The following is an 18441-nucleotide window of genomic DNA, read 5'->3' as shown; positions in this document are numbered from 1 at the left end:
GGGGTTGGGAGGGGCTTGAGGGGAGGAGCTGGATGGGGTAGTTGGTGGACGGTGTGATTTCTCTCCAGCTCTTCACCACACCAGGCCCCTGCCCTTTTTTTCTCCCAAGAAAAAGTTTTCTGACATTTTCAAAGGAGCAAACCAGGGCCTCCCTGTCATCCTTGGCCCTAGAATGGGAGGACTCCTCCTACAAGCTGGGGTGGGAGGAGCTAGGAGCCCTCTCCCCATCCCGGACTCCAGGGCTCAGTTTCCCCATCTGTGAAATGAGAGGTTACATCACCTTCCAGATGGCAGCTTGAGGGTCAGCGGTATGATCTGCCAAGGCCCTAGGAGGGGACCGACACGCTGTCCTGCTGTTATACCTGCTTCCGGGGTCTGAGGGTTACTGAGAATTTTCAAGACCTGGGGGAGGCCCCAGGCTCTGTATCCAGGCTGGTTGAGGAGAGAAGCCCTGTGACAACCCGCCTTTGCCCTGCTAGGCTGTGTGTGTGCCCAGGGGATCCCTGCTCTGTCCTCAAACCTCCTCCTGTCCAGGCCAGGCTGGGCCTCCCAGATGGCCCAAGGGTGTCAGCAGACCAGCTGTTCTCACATCTGTATTCCACCCCAGCTCCAACCGGCCAGGCTTCTTACCTCTGCAGTAATTTTGGTCAGAGGCTGCTACCCTAGGGTGGGAGCCTCGCCTGCTTGCTCCCCCCCCCCCCCCCCCCGCCCCCCACCTCCGTGCCCCACCCACCCCGCCCCATTCAGCTTGTCCTGGGAGAGAAATCTGGCCCCAGTTCCCAAATATGCCCTGTAGTTTGCTGCTACTGGGCCAGCACTCCCCGGCGGGAAGGCCCTTTTCCCCCTTCCCAGCAGGCCAGACCTCCAGTCTACTCCCCACCCCTGGAGGCTCTGCAGCCGTTTTCTCTCGCCCCCCCCGCCCCCCTTTCAGGAGGGAGGTGGTCAGGGGGTCGATGCCTGAGCAGTCTGGAGAATGTCAAGTGACTGATCCTGCCGAAGCCCCCAGGGGTTTCTGGGTCCAGCCCTATCCTTAGCCGCCCCCCTCTCTGGGGCGAAGCACAGGCTGGGGTTTGGGTGGGTGGCCTTTTGGCGAGCAGGGTAATGGGAGTGGACGTGGACTTCCTGTGCCTCAGGCCTCTGAGGAAGGGGGCGGGGGTCTGGTCTGCTGGGCCTGTTGGGGAAGGGGCCGGGAGGAGGGGGGAGGCTGGGGGAGGAGCGCCCCCCCGCCCCGCGCCCTAGGCCCGGCCTGGCGGTCCGCCTTGAAGTCGCCGGTGTGCAAGGCCGCTGCTGTGTAAATGGTGTGTGTGTTTGGAGCGGCTTAGGGAGGAGGCTGGAGATGGGGGAGGCAGCGCCCCACTTGGCGCCGCCGCTGCCGGAGGGTCCGCGTGTTAGAAGCTCCAGCTTCGTCGATGATTGAAGAAGGGTGGGCGTTGAGGAGAGAAGGACGAAATCCAGAGGGGGTCTAGGCGCCCTGACTTGGCCGCCCCGCGTCTGCAGAGGGAGAGCTGAGCGAGCGCGGAGGGAGGCGAGGGGACGAGCGCGCCGGGCTCCCCGCCCCCAGCCCAGCCGGTTCCAATATTTCGCAGAAAGGCACGCGGCTCCTAATCGGTCCTTTTCAGGCTGAGATTTAGCCGCGCGATGCCCGTGCAGGGGCGGGGGCGGCGGGCCGGGGGAGGCGCTCAGAGTCCGGAGGCGCTGAGCGAGGTGAGGAGCCTGCGTCCTCGGCTGCTTGGGCGTGGGGGGGGGGGGGGGGGTAGGCGGACGGGCGCGCAAACCGGAGAGGCTGGGAAGGAAAGGGGGGCAGGTTAAAAATAACCCTCTCCGGCTGGGAAGCTCGCGCGCGCTCTCGCCTCGTTCGGTGCCAGAGGACTCCAGGGGAGGTGGCGTTGGGGAGGGCAGAGCGGGATTCCCCCTCCTCGGCGGGCGGGGTGCCCGCCTGCGCGCCGCGGCTGCACGTGTGCGGGGCCGTGCGCCCGGGCCCCCGCGCCCGGCCGGGGCGCCCCCTCCCCGGGACCGGGCGCAGCTGGCGGCGGAGGGAAGCTTCGCTCCATTATTCATTATTTACGAGCGTTAATAGGTTTGAGGCGGGGGCGAGGGCACGGTGGGGACCAAGGCACTCGGGCCCGGGATGCGGAGGGAGGGCCGTGCCGCCGCGAGGAGGGGGTCTTCACGTAGGCCTCGGTGTTCGGGGCGCTCCTCTGCCTGGCTCCTCTCCGCCCGCATCGAGGCGGCGCGGAGCGCCGAGAGGGGACTGTGGGCCTTTGATTGCGGCCGTCGGCTTCTGTCCTTAGCGTCCTCGCCCTTCCCGGGGCGCTGGGAGGGGGTTCGGGCTGTACGCCCCGCCCTGCGCGCCCCTCGCGGCCGCCGCCGCCGCGTTCCCGACGCAGCCCGGGCTTCATTTATCATCATCTTTGGTCAAGTGGAGTGTGCAAGGAACAGCTGCTTCACTCGGCTGACTTCCGAGGGCGGCTACAGCGGGAATCAGGGAGATGAATGATGGGGGCCGGGGGGGCGCAGCCCCCGGGGTCCCAGCGCGGGCCGGAGGGAGGCGCGCGGTGTCTCCGCCGCCTCCGCCTCGTGGCGAGAAAAGCGCCCCTTCCTTGCTCCCGGCGCCTGCGATCGCGGGACTGCGGCCGGGGCGCCCCAGGAGGGGCCGGCGCGCGTCTGGCGGAGCCCGAGGTCGCCGCGACCTTGCTGGGGTCAGCGGGTTGGGCGGCGGAGACGGCGGCGCGGCGTCTTTGGTGGCGCTTTCCGGATTGGCGCAGAGGCCGGGAAATCGGGTGGGGGCGGGCGGGGGAACACAAATAGAAGGTGAAATTTTACCTGCCCCTGAGGGAGTCCTGCGGATTTTCTCCGGCAGCGGCAGGAGCTCTGCCTTTGTCTTACACGCCTGAAACATCTGTTGCGGGGGGAGGGGGGGGCGACGAGGCCGCAAGCGCCCCCGCACGCCCCCCATCCTCGCCCCATCCCCCGTTCGGCCGGCGCCCGCGCCGCGTTAACCCTGCCGACGCTGGGGCGCTCACCCGCCGCCCCCAGGGCTGCGTGGGAGCCGGGGGCGGGGGCGGAAGGGTTAACGGCCTAGTCGCAGACCCTAATTGTCAGACCCGGGCCCCGCTTCGTTTCAATTACCCTAAGTAGAGACTGAATGCGCAATTAACGAAGTCAGCTTGCCAACTGGAAAGCCGGGCCGCGTTCACGTTGAGAATACTCCACCAGCTGACTCGGACTAAGCAATTTCCTTCTCTCACTCCCTTTCTCTCTCTCTCTCTCCACCCCTCCCTCTTTTTCTCTCTCCTTAATAATAAAATTATACCAAGCAGTTTGCGGTGTGGCAGGCGGCCAGAAAAGCGTTTCTTTAAACGCCGCCGTCTCACAATTAGGCAGCAAGAGGATTTGACACGCCGCGGCGGCCTGACAGGCGGCTTCCTCCCCTGGGGCTGGGGGAGGGAGGGGCGCCACTTCCCGGCTTCCCCAGGTGGAACCGCGCCGGGAGGGGCTGTCAGGATGCAGCGGAGAGGGGGTGTCAGGCAAGGAAGCGATGGGAGGTTCCTGCCCAGGCCGGGGAAAGGAGGGGGCGTTCTAGGACCCCTGGGATGCTGGATGTCCAAAAGAAGGGTCTGGACCCCCACTTCTGGCCTCCAGCTCCAAGTTGGTTTTCTGGTGGCTGGGCATTCTGGAGCAACGATCTGTAGAGGTCTCTCAGCCCAGAGGGACCTCCTGGACGAATCACGGCCCCTGTCTAGCCCTAGACGGCTTCCACTAACCCTCTGCAAAGGGAGGTGGCTTGACCTGGAAGGCTTCTGGTGGCTCACTGCTCACAGCAGCTGGCCTTGCTGGCGGTGCGGTAGAGGGGGATGCTGGCGCCCTGGTCAGAAACAAGCCGGGAGACCCCACTCCAGCTTTGTAGACCAGTGGGCCCCACAGAGTGGGGAGAGTGGCCCTTCCCTGGGAGCAGTGAGCAGGCAACGGCTATAAATGGCAGGTGACTGTGAAGGACTGCTGGAGGGCAGGGGAGGTGGTACCAGGTGGACAGTGGGCATCTGACTCCCCATCTGGGAGGGGTGGTAACTGGGACCACCCACCTGGTCAGCCCTGCCTCCCATCAGTGGGCCCCCTCCTAGCTGGCCCTGACCACCTCATTTCCCCACCCCCAGAGCCCCTTGTGGTTGTCACACCCCCACAGTCATCTGCCTGTCTGATTGCCTCAGGAGGGCAGAAGTCACTGCTTTTTCCTCTGGATCCTCAGCACCCAGCTCTGCCCCTGTGCAGCCTGTAAGAGACAGGCTTGGTGAGCGAGTGAGTACAGGCACTGAGAGCTGTGACCCAGGGGCTGTGGAGGGCAGAGCAGAAGCTCTGTCGTCCCTTCCTGGTTGGCTGCTGCACGTGTCCTGGCCTCCAGGCCTGCCATCCACTGTTAGGGCTGTGGTGAGGGTTAGGTAATGTACTTTTGCCCCTCTGTCCAGGCAGCATTTAGTAGGCATCTACTGGGACTTCCTGGTGGTCCAGTGGCAAAGACTGTACTCTCAATGAAGAGGGCCCTGGTTCAATCCCTGGTCAGGGAGCTAGATCCTGCGTGCCGCAACTAAAGATGCCGCCTGTTGGAACGAAGACCCAGCGCAGTCAAATAAAATATTTTTTTAGAAAGGCACCTACTTGGAGCAGTTTCTAGGTTTAGAGCCTAGGACGCAGCAGATGAAGCCCTTGCCCTCCTCAGGCTACTTTCCAGCAAGGCAGACACAGGTGAAGTGGCTCATTAGACCATTAATTATGTAATTACCACTGTGATGATGCCACCAGGGAGCCCGGCAGGGACCCAGCAATGTTGTGGGGCGGGGGGAGACGGCAGGGCCTCCCTAATCGGTGCTGGGGTGGGGCTCCGAGGAGGGTTATAAGCACCTCTGTGGCCTTGGGCCTCCTACCACCAGCCTTTGCAGCCCCCAGAGCTCTGGTCCCATGGGGCCTCCCGCTGCTCACAGTGCTGCCCTCCACCCGGCCCCCAGTGCTCCATTCCACAGCTTAAGTGGATAGTGCTGGTCTCAGGGCTTCTCCCAGAGTCCAGGGAGTGTTCTGGGGGCTCCTGTTCCCACCTCTTCACATCAGGCACCCCTCAGGTGCCCAGCATTGCCCAGGCCAAGTGCTACCTTGGTCTGACACCAGGGAGCTTGTGAGCAAATACAGCCTGAAGCCCGGTTCTCTTGGATCTCTGGGGTGTTAAACTTTTTTGCTTGGTTGATAACATTTTATTAAATTTTATAGAAGTCTAGTTGATTTATAATGTGTTGATTTCTGTTTTACAGCAAAGTGATTCAGTTATATCTATTTTTCAGATTCTTTTTCATTCTGGTTTATCACAAGATATTGAATACAGTTCCCTGTGTTCTACAGCAGGACCTTTGTTTATCCAGCCTGTATGTGATAGTTTGCATCAGCTGATCCCAAACTGCCCATCCATTCCACCCTTACCTTTTGGCAACTACAAGTCTGTTCTCTGTGAGTCTGTTTCTGTTCCATAGATACATTCGTTTTTGTCATATTTTAGATTCCACATATAAGTAATATCATGCTGTATTTATCTTTCTCTTTCTGACTGACTTCACTTAGAATGATGATCTCGAGGTCCATCCGTGTTGCTGCAGATGGCATGATCTCATTCTTTTTTATGACTGACTAGTATTCCATTGTGTATATTCACCACACCGTCTTTATCCATTCCTCTGCCAGTGGACATCTAGGTTGCTTCCATGTCTTGACTGTTGTGAATATGCTGCTATGATCATAGATAGGGGTGCATGTATCTTTTTTAATTAGAGTTTCTGTCTTTTCCAGATACATGCCCAGGAGTGGGATTGCTGGATCGTATGGTAATTCTGTTTTTAGTTTCTTGAGCAGCCTCCATACTATTCTCCACAGTGGCTGCACCAATTTACATTCCCACCGACAGTGTAGGAGGGTTCCCTTTTCTCCATACCCTCTACAGCATTTGTTATTTGTAGACTTCTTAAATGATGGCCATTCTGACAAGTGTGAGGTGGTATTATACCTCATTGTCATTTAGATTTGCATTTTTATAATAATTAGCAATGGTGAGCCTCTTTCCATGTGCCTGTCTTCTTTGGAGAAATGTCTATTTAGCTCTTCTGCCCAGATCACATTTTTTAAAATGAGAGATTCTTCTATGAAACACTCAGAGGCTCTGGCACCTTGGGTCCTGCATCCCACAGGCAGCAGTCAGCTGGAGCAGCTTCCCTCCCTCCTCACCTGCGCCCTTCACAGGTTCACTTTCTGCCACCCCCCAGGGAGATCTTTGTCAAATGAGTGAGGAGGTGCAGCCACAAGCCCCTCATCCCCACCCAAGTGTGCTCTGTACCTGTACTCAGCCTTGTTCTGGATATTTTCATACTATGACACTTTATGTATATATTTATTTTTAAGCAATTAGACATTGGATTTTGTTTTATTAACTGGCAGCATCTGAGATCTTAGTTCCCCTACCAGGTATCGACCCTGTGCTCCCTGCAGTAGAATGGTGGTCTTAACTACTGGACCAGCAGGAAAGTCCCATGTGACATTTTAAACAATATACATTCAACAATTATTGTTCGGTCGTGTCCAACTCTTTGTAGCCCTGTGGGCTGTAGCCCACCAGGCTCCTCTGCCCGTGGGATTCTCCAGGCAAGGATACTGGAGTGGGTTATCATTTCCTTCTCCAGGGGATCTTCCTGACCCAGGGATGGAACCCACATCTCTTGTGTTTCCTGCACTAGCAGGTGGGTTCTTCAGCACTAATGTCATCCATGAAGCCCTAGCTTGGGATATGGGTGCAGACAAAACAGGCAAAATCCCTGCTTTCATGGAACTTCCTTTCTAAAGAGGAAGCCAGCCAGCCCTGTGGCTAGTTACCTTAGAGAAGTAGGGGTGGTGTAAGGGAGATGGAATGTGAGTTTCAAACACAGTGGTGAGGGTCAGCCACCTGAGAAGGTCACATGAGCAAAGGCTTGCAGCCCAGGAGCCAGAGGAGCCATGGAGATCCCTGAGCATGGTCTTCCCAGCAGAGGAAAGGCTGTGCAAAGGCCCCGAGGCCTGGGGAGATGCTGGACTGACTGCCAGTTCAGTCCTTTGGTACTTGCTCTTCCTCAGGAGGTCACAGTGGGTGGGGCACACAGGGTGAGAGGACAAGACTGAGTTGAGAGGTGAGGCTCTCTCCTTGCCGCCTTTGGCTCCCCTGAAAGCCAGCAGACAGACAGACTCTCTGGCATCCGTAGCGTGCAGCCACCTGCAAGACCAGCAGGGCACGGGGCAGCTGGGGAGCCCCCGACGCCAGCCTCTGGACCAGCCCCTTGTACTTGAGTGCGTGGTTGACTGACCCCGGCCCTCTTAGCTGTCTGCATCCCAGCACCACCCCGTTTTCTTTTCCTCATTTTGACAGAGTTGGGGAAAGGGGGTTGCTTTTTGTTGAGTGGTGGATAAAATGATGCAAAAGCAGCCACTATCTACAGGAGACCGATGGGCGTGGAGCCCCCTCGCCAACTGCCTCCTCCCCCCAGAGGGCTCCAGGAGGCCAGCAGCACAGCGGCGCTGACCCCTTCCTGCTGTACCACACCTCACAGCGGGGAGGGGGCTGGCTGGCCATCTGCCTCTCACCCCCTGGACCATGGGCCCCTCCAGCCCAGCTGACCCAGATCTCTGGACCCACTGGCCCTCACATCCCAGAAGCTGCACCAGGGGCTTCAGCAGGCATGGCTTTAGAAGTCAGGGAACGGAGCTGAGAGCTTAGCTTTGCTGCCTGTGGGCTGTGCTATGGGAATTCAGCAGGTTACTCCTGAAAGTGGGGTCATGGCTCCCTTCCTGGGCAGGGTACCTTAGGGAACTAACAGAGCAGCAAGCCCACAGGCAGTGCCCTGAAGTGCCCAGGATAGTAGAGTGCTCGGATGGGGCACCACATCCTCCTGGTGGGTGAACCCCAAGCAGGGGCTCTGGTCTGGTGGCTTAGTAGGTCATGGCTGCTCCGCCGGGGGGTCCTTGGAGGAGGAAGCTTGGTGGGCTTCAGGAAGCGCTTTCCAAACATCTGCAGAGTCCAGAAGCCCCACCCCCCCATTCCAACATTCTTCAAAGAGCCCCCTCCCCTGGGACCCCAGCCTCAGCAAAGGGGCCTGGCTGTCTGCCTGCCTCTCTCTCGGGCCTATAGAGTGGCATGTCAGACCTGAGGGGCTCTCCCTTGGGTGCCAGTGAGCGAGGGCTGCACAGCGTTTATGGGGGTGTTGCCCACACACAGAGGGCAGGGGGCTGCCTTGTTCTCTGTAATTCCTTTTGCCCCTGGATGGGCCCCTCTTCCCCAAGCAGACCCCCCAGTGACTGACCCAAAGGTCTTCCCTGTCCAGAGGCCTGGGGGCACTGGGCTGTCTTGTCTTGGGGCCTCCTTGGAAGCTCATTCCCCCCCATTCAAGCCAAGCCCTTGGGACTCAAAATAGACCCCACAGAATAGCCGTAAGTTTGACTAGCGACTAATGGTTTTAATCAAGGTATCCTGTTCACAGTCTTCATCACCTACAACTCAGAGGGAGGCCCAAGGTGGTTCTACCAGCTCTGATCCTCTTCGGACACTCCCACCCCCAGCCTCCTGGTTCCCAGGTCTTGAGGGGGTTGGGTTTTAAAGCTTTTCCCCTGCAGCTACAAGTCAGAAAACCAGGTCACAAAACCACCCTGGGTAGGCAGGTGGGATGCGCCTGCAGCCCCAGAGCCATCTGGGGTACAGAAGCTCCCTTCTCGCCGCCTCCCTCCCTCCCCAGCCCCAGCGGAGCTGCAGTAAGCTCCTGCCTACGCTGTCAGGCCCATCTCCCTGACCTGAAGCCTGACCCTGGGGGCTGAAGAGGCCGTGGACCCAGTGAGTTCTCTCTGAGGCTGCTCAGCGCACAACAGGCAGCCAGGAGTGGACTCCCTTGGGGCGGGCCCAGGCCGGCTTCTGGGGCCTCAGAGGTTGCAGAGGGGACATTGGAACCCCCTTACCTTGTCGTGCTCCAGTGGCCTTCCTCTAAAGTGCGAATTCTCAGTCCACACTGCTGCAGCGTCCATCTGGGAAAGGTTCCTGTGGGTGGCTCACAGGCAGGTCCTGGCTTTTCTGAGCCTCCCATTCTCTATAACAGGGCAGGAGGGTCAAAGCAGTGAGTATACAGAAGGGGGGAACAGGCCTCATGGCTAAGGCTGCCCCTGGGCTCCACAGTGCCTGCAGGGGGACCACAGAGACTTCGGCTCTTTGCCAGAAAGAAGGGCTGAGCCCTGGCTCACCTGCTACCAAACACCTTTGGGGGGCTGCTGGTCTTGTGCCTGGGGTGGGCTCTGGGGCTCATCGCATCCCCTTGCAGGGCAGGGATACCCGTCGCTGAGGTAGAGAAGCCCTGGGGCACAGGGTGGGCAGGCCAGCTTGCAGGAGTCACCGTGGGAGGTGATCTGGAGCTCAGGACTGACCTTCTCCCTCCCTCCTTTTCCCTCTTCCTTTGCTTCCCATTTGGCTAGAATTTCAGAGATGTGCCTTGACCTAGTGTCTGGGAGAAGGCGGAGGGGAAGCAGGGATGGGGAGGCCAGGCTGGACCGGGCAGTGAAGGAGTGCTGGCGGGCGCTCCCCTGACCCCCAGCTGCTGCCCTCCTGCCCGTTCCTTCGCTCCCAGGTTCGGAGGTCACCATCTACCTCCCGATGCTGCCCACCCCAGCTCTCCGCCTGCCTCTTTCCCTCCTGTTCTTTGATGGTGCTCTTGAAAAGTAATCATAATCCCAATAATTAATAACAAGAGCCTGTGGCAGGCCAAGGCAGCTCTTAAAGAGGCCGAGCCCCACTTTGTCCTGGTGGCGCTGGTGGGATGGGGCCTAGTGGCAGCCTTTGTTCCTACAGGGGTGGCAGGAGCCCACCCCCGCCAGGCTGGGGGGCGGTGCTGGGGTGAGCGTTCTGCTGCCTTTTTCATCAGGCGCGGGGCTTCTCGTATTTTAATTGAACTGTCTTTTCTTCGAGATAGATGCTCTCACCACGTCCAGCTGCTCCTGTGTATCGGAAAACCCGCTGTAACATGGCTTGGCGACATTAAAAGATGCGGCAGCTGGACTGATTAAACAGGGAGGGGGCGCTGGTCAGAGCACGCTCTCTTTTTAAATAATGTTTCTGGTAATGCATTTTGGGGGAATGTGAAAAAAGTATATTAAAAAAAGCTGTAGAAATGTTAATGATATCCACAAGACACTCAGCGGGAAATGAGCGCGATCTGGGACTAATAAAAGCTGGGATGTAATTTGTGCAGAGAGACGAGGCGAAGCCTCCCAAGCCAGCCTGGGTGTGCAAGTTCTGGGCCTGTAACATGGCCGGGGAGGGCGGGGCAGGGCCCAGGGGCCCAGCCAACCTTGCCTGCCCGCGGGGGACACCCTGAGCAGAGGCGCCTCCACCTACCTCTGACAGCCTGGGCAGCGGGGGCCTCCCGCAAGTGCTGCCTGAGGGCAGCAGGGGGCGCCCACCTGGGAGCCTGGTATGGGGGCCCCGGGGCTGCCCACCTGCAGGAGCCACCCGTTAGAACCAGCACTGCCTCCAGCTCTGGGTCACGGCAGGCACTCCTGTCGTGTTTGATCCAAGCCGCGGGATGGACTGAAGTGGGTCAGAGGGGGGCCTCCACATCAGGGCGCCTGTGATGAGCCAGGGAGAGGCCATGGCCATGGGGCTGGCCCTGGAATGGGCTGTGGGGCCCTGCAGTGGGCTTGGGGCCCTCCGGCTGAACCAGCCAACTGCCAAGGGCAGGGAGGGCCCTGGGCTGGGCTAATGGGGCTCCTTGGGGCTGTCCAGCTGCCCTAGGCTGGACTTGCTCAACTCGGGCCCCTCCCAGGTCAGCTGCCCCCTGACCCCCACAACTGCATGAGGAGGTGGGAGCTGGGTGAAGACAGGGTGACCGAGACCCCGGGGGAATGCTGCTTCCCTTTCACATCTGCATGTCGGCCCCCCCTTCTCTGTGCCCCCTTATTTTCCGTGCCTCACAAGCCCTGGAGGCTTGGAGCACACGCCAGGCCACCCCTTCCTCTTGGGTTTGGAATGGGCCCTGAAAAGTTTCCTGTGCCCTCCTGGGGGCCTGGGCCCTGCAGGTGAGCAAGGTGTGGGTAAACCCAGAGGCCAGGATGCAGGCTCCACCAGCCCTGCTGTGCCTCCCTGTGAGCCAGGGGTGTCCTTGCTCCTTCCTCCCTCCTCGAAGGGTCTTAGGGGAAGGGAGGGGGGCCACTAGCCTGGATGCTACAGCCGGCCTGTTATGTGACCCTATAGTTCTGCCCTGAAGGGCCCCCCCCAGCCCCACCCTGGGGTCATTTCCTGACCCAGGATCTTGCTTTGGTGCAGGCTGGACCCCTTGTGTGCCCAGCCCCGAAAATCATAAACAGATGGGCTCTCGGCCTGGCCCTGACCCGGTGCAGGCAGGCAAGGCTGACCTGGAGGCCCAGGCGCCTCAGGCAGAGGGACTGCAGCTCTGCCCCATCTCTGCCTCATCAGGGCCGCGCAGCCTGTTTACGTGCCTGTGACACCAACACAGGAGGCAGGGCCACTGCCCGCGCCCCTGGGAGGGACAGCTTATGCCCACAGTGGCTCGGTGGCCCTTCCTCAGCGTCTGCCAGAAGCAACAGACAGCTTCCAGAGGGCATAGCAGTGACAGAGAGGGGGAGTATGTGTGTGTGTAATAGATGGGGAGTGTGTGTGTGCAGTGATGAAGGGGTGTGTGTGTGCAGTGATGGAGAAGGGGTGTGTGTGTGTAATGATAGACAAGGGGAGTGTGTGTGTGTGATGATAGACAAGGGGAGTGTGTATGTGCAGTGATGAAGGGGTATGTGTGTGTGCAGTGATGGAGAAGGGGTGTGTGTGTGATGATAGACAAGGGAATTGTGTGTGTGCAGTGATGGAGAAGGGGTGTGTGTGTGTGATGATAAGGGGAGTGTGTATATGCAGTGATGAAGGGGTGTATGTGTGTGTGTGTAATAGAAAAGGGGAGTGTGTATACAGTGATGAAGGGGTGTGTGTGATGGAGAACGGAAGTGTGTGTGTGTGTGTGTAATAGACAAGGGGAGTGTGTGTGTGCACTGATGAAGGGATGTGTGTGTGCAGTGATGAAGAAGGGGGATGTGTGTGTGTGTGTAATAGACAAGGGGAGTCTGTGTGTGCACTGATGAAGGGATGTGTGTGTGCAGTGAAGAAGGGGGATGTGTGTGTGTGTAATAGACAAGGGGAGTGTGTATGTGCAGTGATGAAGCTGTGTGTGTGCAGTGATGAAGGGGTGTGTGTGTGTATGTGCGTGCACGCATGCTCACGTGCATAGACTCCAGGCCTCAGTGAGTGGTTTCTGGGGCAGGGCAGGCCATCCCCCGTGCCATGCACACACTCACGAGCTGGGTCACGCCTGAACACTGCTGTGCTGGGGCTAGATTACCGGATCCAGCAGCCCCAGGGGACAGGGGAGCGGGAATGGCTAAACGATTCTGAGCTGGCGGGGAGGGGGAGGGGAACTGGTGGCAGGAGGGGGCAGCTCCCCAGTGGCTGGCGCTGGGCAGCCGGGCTGCACCTCCCTGTCCCCGTCAGAGCAGGAATTACAGAGCACACGGCCCTGACACACAAGTTGTCAATATGTGCACAGCTGGTGGAGCGGCTGCAGGAGGGGGCGGGGAGGGAGGGGGCCGGCTTTCCAAGGGAAGGAAATGGCCTGTCTGAACCCCGCCCGCTCTGCTCTCCTCTCCCCGCCCTCCCTCTCGCCCTTTCTCTTTTCACAGATAACCAGCCCAAGTCATGCAGTCTTTTCGAGAAAGGTGTGGTTTCCATGGCAAACAGCAGACCTACCAGCAGACCTCACAGGAGACGTCGCGCCTGGAGAACTACAGGCAGCCAAGCCAGGCCGGGCTGAGCTGCGACCGGCAGCGTCTGCTGACCAAGGACTACTACGGCCCGCAGCCCTTCCCCGGTTACGAGGGCGGCGCGGGCACGCCCGCCACCGCGCGCGCCGGCAAAGGCCTGTCCTCGCCGCCGGCCCCGCCGGGGAGGCCGGCCTTCGCGGGCTACACCGTCCAGGACGGCAGCCCATACCCAGGCCGCTACTCGGGCGAGGAGGGCCTGCAGGCCTGGGGGGGCCCCCAGCCACCCCCGCCTCAGCCGCAGCCCCTGCCAGGCGGGGTGGGCAAATATGACGAGAATCTGATGAAAAAGACAGTGGTGCCCCCCAGCCGGCAGTATGCAGAGCAGGGTGCCCAGCTGCCCTTCCGGACTCACGCCCTCCACGTCCAGCAGCAGCTGCCGCAGCCCCCACCATCCCTGGCATACCCCAAGCTCCAGAGGCAGAAACCCCAGAGTGACCTTGCCTCCCCCCTGCCCTTCTCCCAGGGCAGCCACTTCCCCCAGCAGTCCCAGTCCTTCCCTGCCTCCTCTACCTACTCCTCCAGTGGCCAGGCCGGCGGGCAGGGGGCCCACTCCTACAAGAGCTGCACGGCCCCCTCCGCCCAGCCCCACGACAGGCCGCTGACCGCCAATGCCAGCCTGGCCCCTGGCCAGCGGGTCCCGAACCTTCACGCCTACCAGTCCAGCCGCCTCAGCTATGACCCACAGAAGCAGCAGCAGCAGCAGCAGGCCCTCCAGAGCCGTCACCATGCCCAGGAAAGCCTGCACTACCAAAACCTTGCAAAGTACCAACACTATGGGCAGCAAGGCCCAGGCTACTGTCAGCCGGACGCGACTGTCAGGACCCCAGAGCAGTACTACCAGACCTTCAGCCCCGGCTCCGGCCACTCACCCGCCCGCTCTGTGGGCCGCTCACCCTCCTACAGCTCCACCCCGTCACCACTGATGCCCAACCTGGAGAACTTTCCCTACAACCAGCAGCCACTCGGCCCTGGGGCCTTCCCCGCCGGCCTCACCGACCACAGCCACTTCATGCCCCTGCTCAACCCCTCCCCGACGGATGCTGCCAGCTCTGTGGACACCCAGGCCGCCAACTGCAAGGCCCTGCAGAAGGACAAGCTTCCCGAGAGCCTGCTGTCAGACCTCAGCCTGCATAGCCTCACGGCCCTGACCTCCCAGGTGGAGAACATCTCCAACACCGTGCAGCAGCTGCTGCTGTCCAAGGCGGCCGGGCCTCAGAAGAAGGGCCTCAAGAGCCTGGTGGCCCGGACACCGGAGCAGCACAAAAGCCAGCACTGCAGCCCCGAGGGCAGCGGCTACTCGGCCGAGCCAGCAGGCACACCGCTATCGGAGCCGCTGAGCAGCACACCGCAGTCCACGCATGCTGAGCCGCCGGAGGCCGACTACCTGAGCGGCTCTGAGGACCCACTGGAGCGCAGCTTCCTCTACTGCAGCCAGGCCCGCGGCAGCCCCGCCAGGGTCCACGGCGGCTCCAAGGCCAAGCCCGAGTCCGTGTCCACCTGCTCCGTGACCTCACCGGACGACATGTCCACCAAGTCTGACGACTCCTTCCAGAGCCTGCACGGCAGCCTGCCCCTCGACAGCTTCTCCAAGCTTGTGGCTGGCGAGCGAGACTGCCCGCGGCTGCTGCTCAGCGCCCTGGCACAGGAAGACTTGGCCTCCGAGATCCTGGGGCTGCAGGAGGCTATCAGCGAGAAGGCCGACAAGGCCTGGGCCGAGGCGCCGGGCCTGGCCAAAGACACCGGCAAGCCGCCCTTCTCTCTGGAGAACCACAGCGCCTGCCTGGACCCTGTGGCCAAGGGTGCATGGCCACGGCCAGGGGAGCAGGAGTCCCTGCCCGAGGCCCTGCAGCTGGACAAGGGCAGCAGCGCCAAGGACTTCAGTCCGGGGCTATTTGAAGACCCCTCTGTGGGCTTCACCACCCCTGACCCCAAGAAGACAGCCGGTCCCCTCTCCTTCAGCGCCAAGGCCACCCTGGGGGCTGCGGCCTCAGACCCCACCGTGGCTTTTGACTGCTTCCCAGACGCGACCTCTGCCGGCTCGGGGGATGGTGCCCACCCCTTTGCCTGGCCTGAGGAGAACCTGGGGGATGCCTGTCCTCGGTGGGGGCTGCACCCCGGCGAGCTCACCAAGGGTCTGGAGCAGGGCGGAAAGGCCACTGACAGTGCCAGCCAGGATGGCACCCGGGAGGCTTCGGCCTGCCTGGGCTTCCAGGAGGAGGCACCCCCTGGGGAGAAGGCTGCAGTGCCCCGGGACTCCCAGCAGGAGGCGGCAGGTGGGGTGAAGGAGGAGGCAGGCGGGCTGCTGCAGTGCCCCGAGGTGAGCAAGGCTGACCGCTGGCTGGACGACAGTCGGCACTGCTGCTCGGCTGCCGACTTTGGGGACCTCCCACTGCTGCCAGCGCCAGGCCGGAAGGAGGACCTGGAGGCCGAGGAGTACTCATCCCTGTGTGAGCTCCTGGGGAGCCCTGAGCAGAGGCCGGGCCTGCAGGATGCACTGTCACCCAAGGCCCCGCTGCTGTGCGGCAAGGAGGAGGTGGAGGAGGTGCTGGACCCCAAGGCCGGCTGGGGCTCCCCGTGTCCCCTCTCTGGGGACTCAGTCATCTTGCTGGGCCCCACCGTGGGTGCCGAGTCCAAGGTCCAGAGCTGGTTCGAGTCCTCCCTGTCCCATATGAAACCAGAGGAAGAGGGGCCCGAGGGGGTGCTGGCTCCAGGGGATTCCGCTGCTGTGACCCCGGAGGCCTCCTTGGCACCAAAGCCAAACAAGCCTGCTGTGCCCGAGGCCCCCATTGCCAAGAAAGAGCCCGTGCCTCGCGGCAAAAGCTTGAGGAGCCGGCGGGTGCACCGGGGGCTGCCTGAGGCCGAGGACTCCCCGTGCAGGGCACCGGCACTGCCCAAAGACCTGCTGCTCCCCGAATCATGCACGGGGCCCCCCCAGGGACAGATGGAGGGGGCAGGGACCCCAGGCCGGGGGATCTCAGAAGGACTTCCCAGGATGTGCACCCGCTCCTTCACGGCCTTGAGCGAGCCCCGCACACCCGGACCCCCAGGCCTGCCCACCACCCCTGCCCCCCCAGACAAGCTTGGGGGCAAGCAGCGAGCCGCCTTCAAGTCAGGCAAGCGGGTGGGGAAGCCCTCCCCAAAGGCAGCGTCCAGCCCCAGCAACCCGGCCGCCTTGCCTGTGGCCTCCGACAGCAGCCCCATGGGCTCCAAGACCAAGGAAACAGACTCGCTGGACGCACCAGGCAAAGACCAGCGGTCCATGATCCTCCGGTCCCGCAGCAGGGCCCAGGAAGCCTTCCACTCCAAGCGCAGGCGGCCCTCGGAGAGCCGACTGCCAAACTGCCGTGCTGCCAAGAAGCTCCTCGCCAACAACCACCTGCCCGCCACGTTCAAAGTCGCTGGCAGCCCCCAGAAGGAGGGGAGGGCAGGCCAGCGGGCGAGGGTCCCCAAGCCTGGTGCCAGCGGCAAGCTCTCAGATCGACCCCTCCACGCCCTCAAAAGGAAGTCAGCCTTCATGGCTCCCGTCCCCACTAAGAAGCGCAACCTGGTCTTACGCAGTGGCGGCCTCGGGGGAGACGTGAAGGAGGAGGGGGCCGAGGGCTCCCCAACCCTCTTCAAGAGGATAACGTCTCCCAAGAAGGCGAAACCCACCAAGGGCAATGGTGAGCCCACGGCGAAGCCACCGCCCCTGGAGACCCCAGACGCTGGCCTGAAGCTGGCCTCACGGGCGTCCTTCCAGGGGGCCATGAAGACCAAGGTGCTGCCACCCCGAAAAGGCCGAGGCTTGAAGCTAGAGGCCATTGTGCAGAAGATCACCTCGCCCAGCCTGAAGAAGTTCGCGTGCAGAGCACCAGGGGCCCCTCCTGGGAATCCTGTGAGCCCATCCCTCCCCGAGAAGGAACGTGGGCTCAAGAGTGCTGGGGGCAGCCTTCTAGGGGCAGAGGAAGGTCTCTTAAATGTGAGCCCCGGGCAGAAGTTCCCAGCAGCTCTGGGGGCTGAGCCATTGTGCAGAAATCCGACCAATAGATCCTTAAAAGGCAAACTCGTGAACAGTAAGAAACTGTCCTTGACCGATAGTTTCAAAACGGAGGCCTTCACATCCCCAGAGGCCCTGCTGCCCGGGGGCACTGCCCTGGCACCTAAGAAGAGAAGCCGGAAAGGCAGAGCTGGGACCTTTGGACTCCCCAAAGGCTCCTTAGAGAAAAGGCCCCACCTCGGCCCAGCTCTGCTGCTAACTCCCCGAGACAGGGCCAGTGGCACGCAGGGGGCCAGTGAAGACAGCTCTGGCATAGGAGGCAAGAAGCCAAAGACGGAGGAGCTGGGCCTGGCTGCCCAGGCCCCAGAGGGCCGGCCCTGCCAGCCCCAGACGAGGGCACAGAAGCAGCCGGGCCATGCCAACTACAGCAGCTATTCCAAGCGGAAGCGCCTCACGCGGGGCCGGGCCAAGAGCACCACCTCCTCACCCTGTAAGGGGCGTGCTAAGCGGCGGCGGCAGCAGCAGGTGCTGCCCCTGGATCCCGCCGAGCCTGAAATCCGCCTCAAGTACATTTCCTCCTGCAAGCGGCTGCGGGCAGACAGCCGCAGCCCCGCCTTCTCGCCCTTCGTGCGGGTGGAGAAGCGGGGTGCGTTCACCACCGTGTGCACTGTTGTCAACTCCCCGGGAGAGGAGCCCCAGCCCCAGAGGAAGCCTTCCTCCTCCTCGTCCTGCTCCTTCTTGGACGCGGCTGGGGCCTCCCTAGCCACGCTCCCTGGAGGCACCGTCCCACAGCCTCGGCCCTCCCTGCCCCTCTCCTCCACCATGCACCTGGGGCCCGTGGTTTCCAAGGCCCTGAGTACCTCTTGCCTTGTTTGCTGCCTCTGCCAAAACCCGGCCAACTTCAAGGACCTCGGGGACCTCTGTGGGCCCTACTACCCTGAACACTGCCTCCCCAAAAAGAAGCCAAAACTCAAGGAGAAGGTGCGGCTGGAGGGTACCTGTGAGGAGGCCTCGCTGCCTCTCGAGAGGACACTCAAAGGCCTCGAGTGCCCAGCTGCCGCGTCTTCTGCTGCCACCACCACCACTGGGAAGCCCCCCAGGCCTGACGGCCCAGCTGATCCGGCCAAGCAGGGCTCTCTGCGCACCAGTGCCCGGGGCCTGTCCCGGCGGCTGCAGAGTTGCTACTGCTGTGACGGTCGGGGGGATGGCAGTGAGGAGGCAGCCCCAGCCGACAAGAGCCGCAAGCATGAGTGCAGCAAGGAGCCGCCGGCTGAGCCTGGTGGGGACACCCAGGAGCACTGGGTGCATGAGGCCTGTGCCGTGTGGACAGGCGGGGTCTACCTGGTGGCCGGGAAGCTCTTTGGGCTGCAGGAGGCCATGAAGGTGGCCCTGGACATGGTAAGAGGCCAGTCCCGCTGGGTGGGGTCCTCGGGTTCTGCAGGCAGTCAGGCAGGCGGCCTTTCCAGTGCTGCAGTGTGGGCCAAACAGACCAAGTCACAAATGAGTCCAGGGGCTTAGCCAGAGAGCAGAGGCACCCCCAGGCCAAGGCAGGA

The 18441-nt window shown here is 61.6% G+C and overlaps 1 protein-coding gene across 1 annotated transcript in view; it reads left to right on the top strand.

The window, feature by feature from the left end:
• RAI1 (retinoic acid induced 1) overlaps window positions 1-18441 on the top strand; it is a 103454-nt gene that overhangs the window by 78186 nt on the left and 6827 nt on the right. Inside the window, exon 3 of the mRNA XM_052658528.1 lies at window positions 12772-18286. Coding sequence (XP_052514488.1) covers window positions 12788-18286 — 5499 coding nt within the window. The 5' untranslated portion in view covers window positions 12772-12787. The remainder of the gene's footprint in view (window positions 1-12771; window positions 18287-18441) is intronic.

Source organism: Budorcas taxicolor, chromosome 19 (genome assembly GCF_023091745.1).
Source record: "Budorcas taxicolor isolate Tak-1 chromosome 19, Takin1.1, whole genome shotgun sequence".
In the NCBI taxonomy this organism is placed as follows: domain Eukaryota; kingdom Metazoa; phylum Chordata; class Mammalia; order Artiodactyla; family Bovidae; genus Budorcas; species Budorcas taxicolor.
This window is presented reverse-complemented; position numbering and strand designations above follow the sequence as displayed.